Source organism: Danio rerio, chromosome 10 (genome assembly GCF_049306965.1).
Source record: "Danio rerio strain Tuebingen ecotype United States chromosome 10, GRCz12tu, whole genome shotgun sequence".
Lineage (NCBI taxonomy): Eukaryota > Metazoa > Chordata > Actinopteri > Cypriniformes > Danionidae > Danio > Danio rerio.
This window is the reverse complement of record NC_133185.1, coordinates 17,285,447-17,297,562: the sequence shown is the minus strand read 5'-3', so window position 1 is coordinate 17,297,562 and position 12,116 is coordinate 17,285,447. Positions and strand designations below refer to the sequence as shown.

The 12,116-nt window shown below is 35.2% G+C and overlaps 1 protein-coding gene across 2 annotated transcripts in view; it reads right to left on the bottom strand.

Moving 5' to 3' along the window:
- Positions 1 to 759: 759 nt before the first annotated feature.
- The window catches only part of si:dkey-88l16.3, a 74,451-nt gene continuing 63,094 nt past the window's right edge, over positions 760 to 12,116 (bottom strand). For both annotated transcript variants that reach the window (XM_073914494.1, XM_073914495.1), the window contains exons 49-58: positions 11,435 to 11,636; positions 11,169 to 11,333; positions 10,117 to 10,323; positions 7,770 to 8,319; positions 7,073 to 7,198; positions 5,576 to 5,683; positions 4,551 to 4,784; positions 2,685 to 2,997; positions 1,366 to 1,483; positions 760 to 851 (exon numbers count right to left, since the gene is read on the bottom strand). In XM_073914494.1, the coding sequence (XP_073770595.1) occupies positions 810 to 851; positions 1,366 to 1,483; positions 2,685 to 2,997; positions 4,551 to 4,784; positions 5,576 to 5,683; positions 7,073 to 7,198; positions 7,770 to 8,319; positions 10,117 to 10,323; positions 11,169 to 11,333; positions 11,435 to 11,636 (2,065 nt within the window). In that variant the 3' untranslated portion in view covers positions 760 to 809. The remainder of the gene's footprint in view (positions 852 to 1,365; positions 1,484 to 2,684; positions 2,998 to 4,550; positions 4,785 to 5,575; positions 5,684 to 7,072; positions 7,199 to 7,769; positions 8,320 to 10,116; positions 10,324 to 11,168; positions 11,334 to 11,434; positions 11,637 to 12,116) is intronic.

Below are 12,116 nucleotides of genomic sequence, written 5' to 3'. Positions count from 1 at the left end.
TATTTTATAAAAATAAAATGATCATGCCTTGATTTTTAATTATTTAATTAGAACAGTAAGGTCTGAGTTTGCTTAGACAAAAGTATTGTCACTTAATAGAAATGATGTAGAGTATAGAATATAAAATTCATGGTGCAGTGGAAAAATATTTAATATTGTGTTTGATACTCATGAGCTTGGAGGACTGCATCAATACATCTCTGCAATGACTCAAGTAACTTAATAAAGTCATCTGGAATGGCAAAGAAAGCGTTTACGCAGCCCTCCCAGAGTTCAGCAAGATTCACTGGATTCATCTTCAATGCCTCCTCCTCCATCTTACCCCAGACATGCTCAATAACATTCATATCTGGTGAATGGGCTGGCCAATCCTGGAGCACCTTGACCTTTGGTTTTATGAACTTTGATGTGGAGACTGAAGTAGGAGGAGCGCTATCCTAATTTTTTCTCTCCCCAAAACTGTGATAAAGACATTGATTCACTGGCTCTTCCTCCTGGTTAGGTTTCACAAAGGGGGAGATGCTGGAAGTAGAGTATTGAAAGTAGAATTTGCATAATCAAATGCTTGTGCATTGAAACAGACTGAAATGACTCCAGCCTAAGGCATGTACATTGTGTGGTTTCTGTATTGAAGTACTGCATAAATGTTTCCTAAAAATTTCAAACAACTGACATTTCAACATGTAATTTATGCGAAAAGCACTAAAGCCCCTTTTCCATGTAATATCTTTCTGACCAGGAAGTGAACAACACTATATCTTGCAATTAATATTTATTTTTTATTGAAAATTAAAAATTATATAAATGTTTTAACTGACAACAGGAGTGGTGATGATTGAAGAAATAGGAACCTACAGGAAAGAGAAAGTCATATGATTGAATTGTGAGTCAGCCTTTTCAACCTTTATACATTAGTGTCATTCTAAACGCAATATTCTCTTTGTTGAACACAAATGGAGAGGTTTAGCGGACTGTTCAGGCTACTCTAGGGTTAAAATGGAAGTTTTATCCAATTCTAGTCTGCTTGGAACAGTTCCAGCCAGCACAATTCTTTTTTTTTTTTTTTTTTTTGTATTTTTATCATCAAATAGGAAATCTAAAGAAAAGAGAGAAAAAAAACTGTCATCTGCACAAAAAAAGTTGCAAATTGGAGCTGTACTAGGAATGCCATGTAAACAAACACCATGCGTCACCACACACACGGTCCTGTATTCTACCACTGTGTTTTTTATAAACTACAAAAATGAATCAAATGTTTTCAAAGCTTGTTTATATGCCCATCACAAGACAAAGTGCAACTATTTTTCAAAACGTCTCCTTTTGTGCTCCAAAAAGAATTGCAAAGATTTAAAAACCAAAAAATACCTCTTCTGGATCATACAGCTCATTAGCAAAGTTCTGAGCTGAGAAGGTCAAGTGCTCTTTCACGTCAGTCACTAGATTCTCTTTTTCAGTCGACTCTTCCCTTGCTGCTCGTGCCCTTCTGTAAACAGAAACAAATCAGGATGAAATTTGATATACAAATCAGGTCTACATTTTAAATCTTCACCCATTGCCACTATATTAGGTACACTACCTCACAAAGTCTTGCCACCTATCCAAGTTTAAGGAAAAATAAACAATTTGACTTCCAATTGATCATTTGGTATTAAAAGGGGCTTTTTTGAAGGGCAAGGGCCCCTAGATTATGCTTATTTTAGCAACAAATAAAAATACATGATTATATTTTATTATAGTAAAGTCTGACTTTGCTTGGACAAGTCTTGTCACTTAACAGAAATAGTGTATAGTATAGAATATAAAATTATGGTGCAGTGGGGAAAAAAAGAATAGCGTATCACTCCCATGAGCTTGGAGGACTGCATCCATACATCTCTGCAATGACTCAAATAACTCATTAATAAAGTTATGTTATATGGAATTTTATGTTATTTGGAATGGAAAAGAAAGCATTCCCACAGGACTCCCAGAGTTCATCAAGATTCTTTGTGATTTGTCACCTACAAATCTAAATTTTGTTATTAATAATTGCCTACATAACACCAGCAGCAGTTTGACCTGGACATGCAAGACAATACAGATTAATGTCTTCACGTCATTTACATCAATTTCGTTCATGCAAATGCAAGGACAGAAATCAAGATTTAGACCAGTCAACCTTTGTCCTGTATACAGATTGATGCATTTTTGTGAGCTTATATCAATCATAGACTGCAGTGTGTTGTTTTCTTTATCTGACAGGAGGAGTGTCACTGGTGTTTTTTTTCTGCTGCTGTAGCTCATCTGCTGCAAGGCTTAATGTGTTGAATGTCCAGAGGTGCTTATTTCAGTTTCCGTTGTCTTTCGATCAGCTCAAATCAGTCTGGTGATTCTCCCGACCATTGGCATAAAGCTGTTTTCACCCACATGAATCATTCTTTCGGTTGTGGTTGTGCATAAAAATTCAGCAGTTTCTAAAATATTCAGACCAGGCCATTTGGCAGCAACAACCATGCCATGTTCAATGTCAGCTAAATAGCTTTTCTATTCCTATTCTAAAACTTGGTCTGAATTGAAGCAGCTCATCTTCACCACATCTGCATGCCTAAACACATTCACTGGTGCTTCTATGTTCTGAACATAGTTAAACTCTAATACCTAATAAAGTGGCCAGTGAGTGCATTACATTTAAATAAAAGATTAACCTTCTCATGAGGAAGATGGCGACCATTAGAGCTCCTCCGAAGAGAAACATGAGTGTGAGAGCGATAGCGGTGCCGCTGGATTTGGTGTTCTGACAGTTATCTCCGCTGAAGCCTTTGTCACATTCACACGCCAGCACACCGTTCACACTTACACACTTCCCATGAGCACTGCATTGCTCGGCAGCACATGACACACTGCCCACATTCTCCACCACAACACCATTTTCTGAAGATGGAGAAAGTTCAACAGCAGAGTCGAGAGAGCCAGGCCCAGATTTGGATTTCACCCCTGGTTTGGTTTTCACACGGTCACCTGTCAATAAGAAAAATTATTTAGGTGCCTTTAGTTACCAAGTGACTTCTTAACACTGACCACATTACAATAAAGTTTTAAAAGTGTTTTTGAGTGTTAATAGCAGAAGGTTTACATTCATCCAAATGTAAAAAATAAATAAATTAGCAGCTTGTTCAAGGGTGAGGATTTTCTAACCCCTCTCATAGATCTAGTCTAATTCGTCGATATATCTAGCAACTCAAAGACCCTAGATTACAGCCTAGCATTCAGCAATTTCTAAAATTTCAAAACTTCCTAATAACTACTTTGAACACCCTAGCACACAGCCTAGCAAAAGGACTCAGGCAGAATATCTTAGAAACAATTTTGCAACATGCTAACAAATACTCTGAACACTGTAGCTTACAGCCTAGTAGGCAGCAACTTCCAGAATATCTACACATGTCCTAACAACTATTTTGAACACCCTAGCACACAGCCTAGCAAAAGGAAACTAGCAGATTATCATAGAAACTTTCTAGGAACATGCTAACAACTTGCCTGAAAGCCCTAGCCCACAACCTAACAAGTAGCAACCAGAAGAAATGTCTGGAAACTGCCAAGAAAATGCCAATAACTTGTCTAAACACCTCAACATACAGCCATCAAATAGCCACCAACAGAATACTCTAAATTGTTTAGCAAACATGCCAACAGGTACACTGAACACCCTAGCATGCATTCTAGCAAGAAGCAACCATTGAAAAAACTTAGAAACATGCTAACAACTACGGTGAACATCTAAAAACAGCCTAGCTGGCAGCAACTGTCAGAAAACCCTAGAAACTGGCTAGCATAGAGCTGCACAATATCTGTGCCATATCACAAATTAATAAAATCTATTACAGTATTGATGTGTAAAGACAAAATGGTTCTAGACTGCAACCTGCTAATTTTATTGATAATGTTAGAGACAAATCTGAACACAACTGCACTGGTGTAAACGCTTAATGTTCAGGTTGTTTTGGTATCTGGCTGGTACATGTGCACTTAACTAGTCAGGTTTGATTGGCCACTCCCTATCTGTACTTTTCCTGCTGTGTAGTCATTAGTTAGGTCAGTTAATGATACCAGGAAAATATTGTACAATTCTGTCAGTGTCTCTCAGGCAAGTGGGTTTGACAAACCATCTGTAAGAAACACTTTCCTCTTTACTCTCCATATGCATCAGGCACTTTCATGTTATATGTAAACATTTTCAAGCGAGAATGAACCACATCGAACCGTACCTCTTGGTGGAAACCAGGCATAAGACAAGTGTGCCCATATTATACAACATTTATCTCATAAGGGAAATATTATATGAATACTAATCATGGTTAAAATGGACCAAAATAACAGTAATGATCATTTTAACTAGATTAACAACATGCTAAAGGCTACTCAGAACATTCAAATGAAGCCTAACCAGCAGCAGAACCACTACCAGAACACCTCAAACTACTGCAGAGAGTCTGTGATCGAGTTCATCAATGTAATATTATGAAATAATTGGACAATGTAAAGTTGGTTAGCATTTAGGAATCGCTTACACTCCTCATCGGACGCATCCTGGCAGTCTGGGACCTGATCACAGAATTTTGCCACAGGGATACACTTGAGCCTATCTCTACAGGCTTTTAAACCCACGGGACACTTGAGGCTGGACACACATTTGGTGTTGTTCACCGATAGATAGTCCTGAGCGCAGCGACATGTGCGACCACCAGGATTTGGCAAACAAAGATGACTGCAACCCCCGTTGCTCATGGAGCATGCATTAAATCCTGGCAAAGAAAATAAGAAAGGGACAAAAAATAAAAACACACAAAAATGAAAATGGCTTTGAAATAAACTTAAATGTAAGACATATTTGCATTTTAATGTACAATGTATTGTTAGGATAAATTAGAACAATTACATAAATATTATAAACTAATAATACAATAAACACTATAACTAACAATTGTTAAAAGTGTAAGAAACAAAAAAAAGACACTGCTACTTTAGCCAACAATATTGGTTTGGCCTTAAACTTCCAATGAAAAACAATTGAGCAAATTAAAAACAAGACGATAAATTACATTAACATACAAATGAACTAAATTAGATAAATTAACAAATAGGAAATACATTAAATTACAAAAAATAAGATGATATACATTTAAATGTATAATTGTTTAAAAATATAATTTTTAAATGTCAAACAACAATTTCCAAAGAGAACATCTGAACTATACAGTCACACTGGAAATGTAAGGCTAAACCAAGGTTACTACTGTAGCACAAGATGCTTTGTTGACAAATGCATTAGATCATTCAGCCACTAAGAATTCAGAAAATGTTCGCACAGTATGCATTCACACACAAGAGGAGGAATTTGTGTCAGTCTGTTATTGTGAACTGAATAATGTAAAGTGAATGAGTGAGTCTGTTCTGCAGTGAAGGGTGTGGGAAAAGTAAAAGGAGACGCTAAAAGGTGTCTATTGTGTGGCTCAAGCTCCTCCAAACACGTGACCAGTCTTTTCATACACCTCAGACCAGTCACGTTTCTCACGCACACACACAAGAGAAGCACCTTTCTGACTGGACCTGCTGTAAGCCTTCAGCTCAATAACACTCGTCTTCACCTCAAACCACATCTGCTTGGGCTGTAAACCATCGGAGTACCAGAGTTGAGAAGTACCTGGTTCAGAATTAAAGATATATATATATTTTTCACATTTAGGATTTTTTTACCACCAGTAATGCAAGAAAAAAAGTTGCAGGTCAGCTTATGCAAATTAAAATTGCAAAAATCAAAACTGAATGAAAACAAGTCAGAATTCAAGTCCCAAAGAAAAAAATGGCTACTTGTAAATTACAGAACAGCTTTCAATCGGAATAGCAGGAAATAAGCTGAAAAGCTTATAAGCGGATTTAATTTAGCTGATTAGATTGTTAGATGGTCATAACCACACTTTGATGTACAAAAAATATTTCCTAAATAATTAGAATAAGAAGACAATGACATCATATATGATTAGAAATAATTATGTTTTAAATGAAAAACTATGGTTTACTGTAATTTATTATGAAAATAACAAACTGGCCAACACATACAACTGCCCTCAGTCAGAATTTAGCCGTTTGAATAAAAAAAATAAATAAAATGCAATAATAATAGAGCTTCACAATTTTTCTAGCATTTCTTGTAAAAAAAATAAAATAAATAAATACATTTGAAAATCATGAATAACAACATAAGCCAAATTAGTATTTAATTTTTACATGGGCCATTTAATATTGGTGCTACACACCTTTTTTTATTGGTCATGTTTTCTTTTAAGCATAAGGTCTAAGATTTGGAGTAAGTTACTTGTAAAATGTTTTCACAATTGAAAAACAATGCAGTTGCGAAAAACGACTTTGCTTATGTCAGATGTTTTCTTGCACAGATAGATGTTGGATAATTGTTTGCATTGGCCAAAACTAATTAACTGATGTCACACCAGGATTTTGCTTGGTCTAAAGCATTTTTCGATGAGTTTTTTTACTATTTAATAGGGCATAGCAGTCAAAATACATAGGGCAAATGAGCTCATGAACAAATTCTGGACCTGTCAGTGAGGGGTTGGTCTTTTGAATAATCAATCAATTCTGAAAATTTGCAAACACAAAGGCAACTTTGAAGGAAGGGGAAAAAAAAGAGAGATTTTGTTAGAATACTATGATGTCTGTCTTTATTACGCAAATCTTGTAGAAATTTTTTGTTCTCTCTAGGTAATACTGCTTAGTTGCATTTTATGTAGTTCGATTGGCTTTGATAACCAAATGACAATTCCTGTTAAAGGTAAATCAGTGTATTTCCATAAATGTATAAACTATAGTCCAAATATAATTTGAAACGCAAATTTGTTGCAAATTGGAGATTGGTCAATAAATGCCTTTAAGTGACTTTAAAATATTATAGTATAAAATATAAATAGTACTTTTAATATGAACTGAATATTTAAGAAGGATCTCTCCATGCCATCTTGTGGCTCCTGCACAGAACTGCACTGTGCACACCTGTCTGGAGGTCATGAATCATTACCGTTGTCCAGTGTGATCCAGAAGTAGATGTTGTCAATACGAGCAAAAGACACCATAAATTCAGAACCGGTGCTGAACTCCTTATAATTAGAGCCATCGATGTTAACAGAGCAAATCAAATCACTCCCTGGAAGAAAAAAAAACAAACAGATGTCATTATTAATTGGTCAAAGGAATTAGGACTTGATTAGGAAACAAACAACTGTTATTGTTATGATTGAGTATTATTATTATTATTACTATTATTATTAATAATATAACAGGTGTGTAACCCTAAACCTAAATTACTATGGTTAGTATTTAAACTTGAAAATATATTATTAAAAAATTAATAAAAAAAACAATTTTTTGAACTAAAAAAACCCAACATACATTAACTTATTTAGAAAAGACAAAGACATTTATTTTTATTATTTCAAAAGTTTATTAAATGGTTGTTTATTGCAATAAATAAGTAATTATTTCTTAAATGAATCAGTTAAAAGTTAAAAAGGTATAATTACCACTAAATTAATATTAATTGAATAAACAACATTAATAATGACAATGTTTGGGTTCGATGAGGACCATTACTTCAATTTACAAAAAAATAACTGTATGCCATTTATAAAAAAAAATAAATTAATTAATTTTAACACAAGACTCTATTTTGCACCCTTTTTGTTTAAGCCACAAAACAGACATTTTCATGAACGTACCAATATCAGCCCAATACAACGTGTTCCCCTTCTCCGACAAGGCTAGTGACACTGGCATTTTTGCTTTACTCCAGAGCCGGGTTCGGTTTGCCCCGTCCATGTGAGCGCAGTCCACTTGGGGCAGCATATCAGCACCCCTGCGTCCCACAGCAGTGAAACACATCCGACCTGAAGGGGGGTGCAGAGCAATAGAGACGGTGCCTGCAAGCTCAGCCTGCAGAACCACTGCTGTGAGCTTCCCTCCAGGAGATGTAACAAACAGCTCCGGCCTCTTCATGCTGCTCCAGTAGAGGTTTTTGGTGACCCAGTCCAGAGCCAGAGCAGACAGGATGTCCCCCTTCAGTTGGAGGACGAGTCCGATTGGAGAGAAGCCAGAGCTGCGCAGGCCAAGCTGAGAGACAGAGCCCACAGAGGCGTCTGCTAGAGTGATACTTCGGTCCTGGAGAAGCATGTCGAAATCAGAGGCTTCAGAAACACCAAGCAGAGGCAAAGATCGGTGATTGGGCCACTGCTTCAGCCCAACTTCAGACTGCATGCTCTTAGTAAAGATCTTCGGGAGAAAAGACAGAGGGGCAAGACTTATTGTAGCAATATCTTGTTAATACAAGTGACAAATCACATTTAGACTTTTTTTTTTTATTATTATAACAGTTAAGGGAAAGAGTACAATTTATATTGCAACAAAACTTCAAGAACACCATACATATTTAGGTGAATATTGTTTAGTGTATTCATGTGCACAAGCAGGCCCCATGTACATAGTTTATTTTATTAGGATAAAAATTTATTTGTACACGATCTGATAAAATATTAAAATTAAATAAGGTAAATGATTTACATCTATAGACAGCTTTATTTCAAAAATTAAGACATTAACAATGATAATAATAATAAAAAAGTCATAATACCAATTATACATTTATAACCAACATGTAAATGATCTATAATTGTAAAACAGAACTGCAAGTTATAATGAAGTATAACACACAAGTAGATTTTCATTGATAGATTGTTTGTTAGGATATGATATTTGGCCAATTATCAATGAATGTTGTGAATGATATTTAAATGAATGTAGTGAATTAAATTTTAAATGAAAGAATAAATAAATAAAATTCTTTAAAAATGTCCAAATTTAAGTACTTTGCAAAGCATAATACTAACAAAACTATTAAGTTTGTAAATTTCCAACTGTAAATACATCAAATGTCTTCATGCAACATAACCTGCACATAATATAATTATGATTTTAAAAAAGAAAAGAAACTTAATGTATTTTTAGCTATTCCCACAAACATTGTTGTGCAACAATTTTTTTAAAATGCCTTTTAGATTTTAAAGAAATATTACGAACACAAACTGATGAACTGGTAAATTGGCACAGCAAGACAAGTTTTTAAAACCAACAAATACTTGAAGGTGGGACAGACAAATACTTGAGGCTTACAAAGTTAAAAATAATAGTACAAGCTTTAAGTATTTGTCTGTCAGACCACTGTCTGTATTGGCATTAGGACGTTGCAAGACAAAGCTCTACTGGGGTACAGCTCCCCCTCAAAAAAAAAAAAAAAAAGATAAGACAATTATCATTATTCATAAATAAATAAATTCTAAATGTAACGGAAAACAATCTAAAAGACCAAACTGGAGTGATCTAAGACTATAAGAAATCTTTTGTATGAAAATTAATTTTAGTAGAATGAAATTTTATAGACAATTCAATTGAATACAAAAAAAAGATGTTTTATAGAATTGCTGCGTGTTGTTTCGTCAGGACTCATGGCCGAGAATTAAGTTTATTAAAGCTTACCTCATCATGCCTCCTTTTTGCTTCATGCAAAAATCTATCAGGAGCCATGCTTAGTCAAAATAAGATCGCCATCATATTAGTTAAACTTTGTTTTGTCGACTTGCAAAACTCACTGAGTGCCAACACCTCCACTTAAAAGACTGTTGCGCCGGTTTCACAACGCATGAGCGGCGCTGCAATTATTTCAGTGTGCATGTTCAGGACTGGGACTTACACTGGGAGTAGAGCAACATCAATTTCAAGGAGCAGCTTTTTTTTTTTATCTGCGCACATGCTCAGTTTTTTTTTTTTTAAATGTACGGGTTGAGATAAATGTCTCTGGATGTTGCAGCTTTTTGATTAAACTACACTTTTCATCAGCGTTGGTTTGGTTGCACATAGAGAATATTTTCTTTATTCTGGGAGTACCACTCTTATTAAATACACTTTGCATTAAGTAAATCATATCTCAAAGCATAAATGGGATCTAGTTACACCACTGGCTGGCATTCAATTATTCTGTGTTATATTATTATTATGATTAGTGTTTAATTATACCTGTGTGATCGTGGTGAGAGACAGTAACATAAGGTAAGAGGAGGAATCATCCAAAGTCGAACCACAAGTCAATCCGTCCGCAGCCAGAGGAGCTCTGGTGGGACAGCGACACACCGCTTTGAGTCCTGGAGCCAGCAGACACACGTGAGAACAGTGGAGACTTTGACAGGGGTTCGGGACATTGGGCTGCTGAAGAGGGTGGACAACCTACAACACCACCACAGAACACAGATATCAGGTACTGATACATACTATCAGTAACATTATTATGCTGTATTTTACAAAATGCAAACATTGGTAGCCATGTTGTAAAATGCTAACATAGTACATATTGAAATATTATTTTATAATCATCTAAAATATGCTGCAAATTATTTTAAACTTTTACACAAAATGTGTAAAACATGACTTTTGGCCTATTGAAAGATGCTGACTTACAAATGGTAACCTAAAAATATTTAAGACCTTAAATATTTAAATTAAAAACATGTTAACCATGTTAAAAATTCTACAGATATACTAATGCTAAAATATTATGCTAAACCACCACCCCCAACGCCAACTAAAATTTGTTAGCCATGTACTAAAAGCTACGAACATGCTAATGTGTTAGATAAAGGTCAAAAGTGTTTACATATGCTAACATTTTAAACATGCTAAAATGTGTTAGATATGTATGCTAGGTGTTAGCAACAATGCATTAAAAATGACTAAAAACATGTTAATTTACTAATGTTTAAACATGCTAACAGCATGATTTGATTTGAGCTAAAATGTGTTTGTGCAGACAATCAAACTAGCAAATCAAACGACTGATGTTCGATTCACACTATTTTTCCTATTTCAAACCAGGTTTAAACAATCAATTTGAAAATCTTGAAAACCTTCCAGTTAAGCTTTCTCAAGCTAACAAACTTTTGTCCCTACAAACATTAGAGAAAACCACTCAGCAATGCAAAATAGCATTTTAAAAATGTGTCACCCTGTAAGAGGAATTTTGTCACATTCTGTAAAAGAAGAAATTTAATAACGCTTGCAATGTGTATTCTCACTTTAAGGGCAAATGGCTGTCCAGGTCTTTTGAGAAAAACTTTGCGGTTCTTGCCAGTCAGTTTATTGGCTCCTTGAACAGATCTTCTCTGAGTGTCAGACCAGTAGATCATGTCATTAAACACAGCCATGGATAACGGACTAGGCATATGAGACAGCTGGAGAAACTGGAGAAAAAAAAAGCCAAACATTTTACTTTATTGCAGCACTGAAATTAGGGCTTTAATATAAGAAATCAATTGAAAATGTCTTTTAAATGTCCAGTTACCCTTATGTTTTCTCCATCCAGTGTGGCTGAGCCAATACACCCGAGCTTCTTGTCTGTCCAGTAGAGTCTGTCAGTCAGAATGTCCACCGTCACACTGACAGGCCAGTTGAGTCCACGTCTGATCACTGCTCTCCTGTCTGATCCGTCCATGCTGGAGCGTCCGATCTGTGCTTGACCTCCAACCTGTGACCACAACATGATCCTGCAACATACAGAAACATTAATTTCAACTCGTACAACAAGACTAAACTCTCTAGTAATAACATGAGGTAGGGATGTGAATATCTATGATGATACTGTAATGTGGGATAATACAGAAAAACAAGGTATTTAGTGCATCATGAAAACTATTAGAAAAGCAATAAGAGTGCCCTATCATTTATGAATGCAAATATAGTAATTGCTGTTAAAGGATTTGGTGGAATTCAAGTAAGAGAGTTTTACCAAACATTAACAGAGTAGCAGAATCATAAATGTAATGTTTGCTTAACTGTTGTAAAAAAGTATAAATAGAGAATAGAAAAAAAAAAAGTATAAATGGTTAAAATTGAGCAAATTATTGTGAGGACACGATATAGCTTTTTATTTTTTGTAAACAAAGCCAGAACACAACATTTGTTTATCTCAGAGCAACGCTGCAATGTTTCATTAATTGAATGAGTTTCATAATGATCCAACTGTC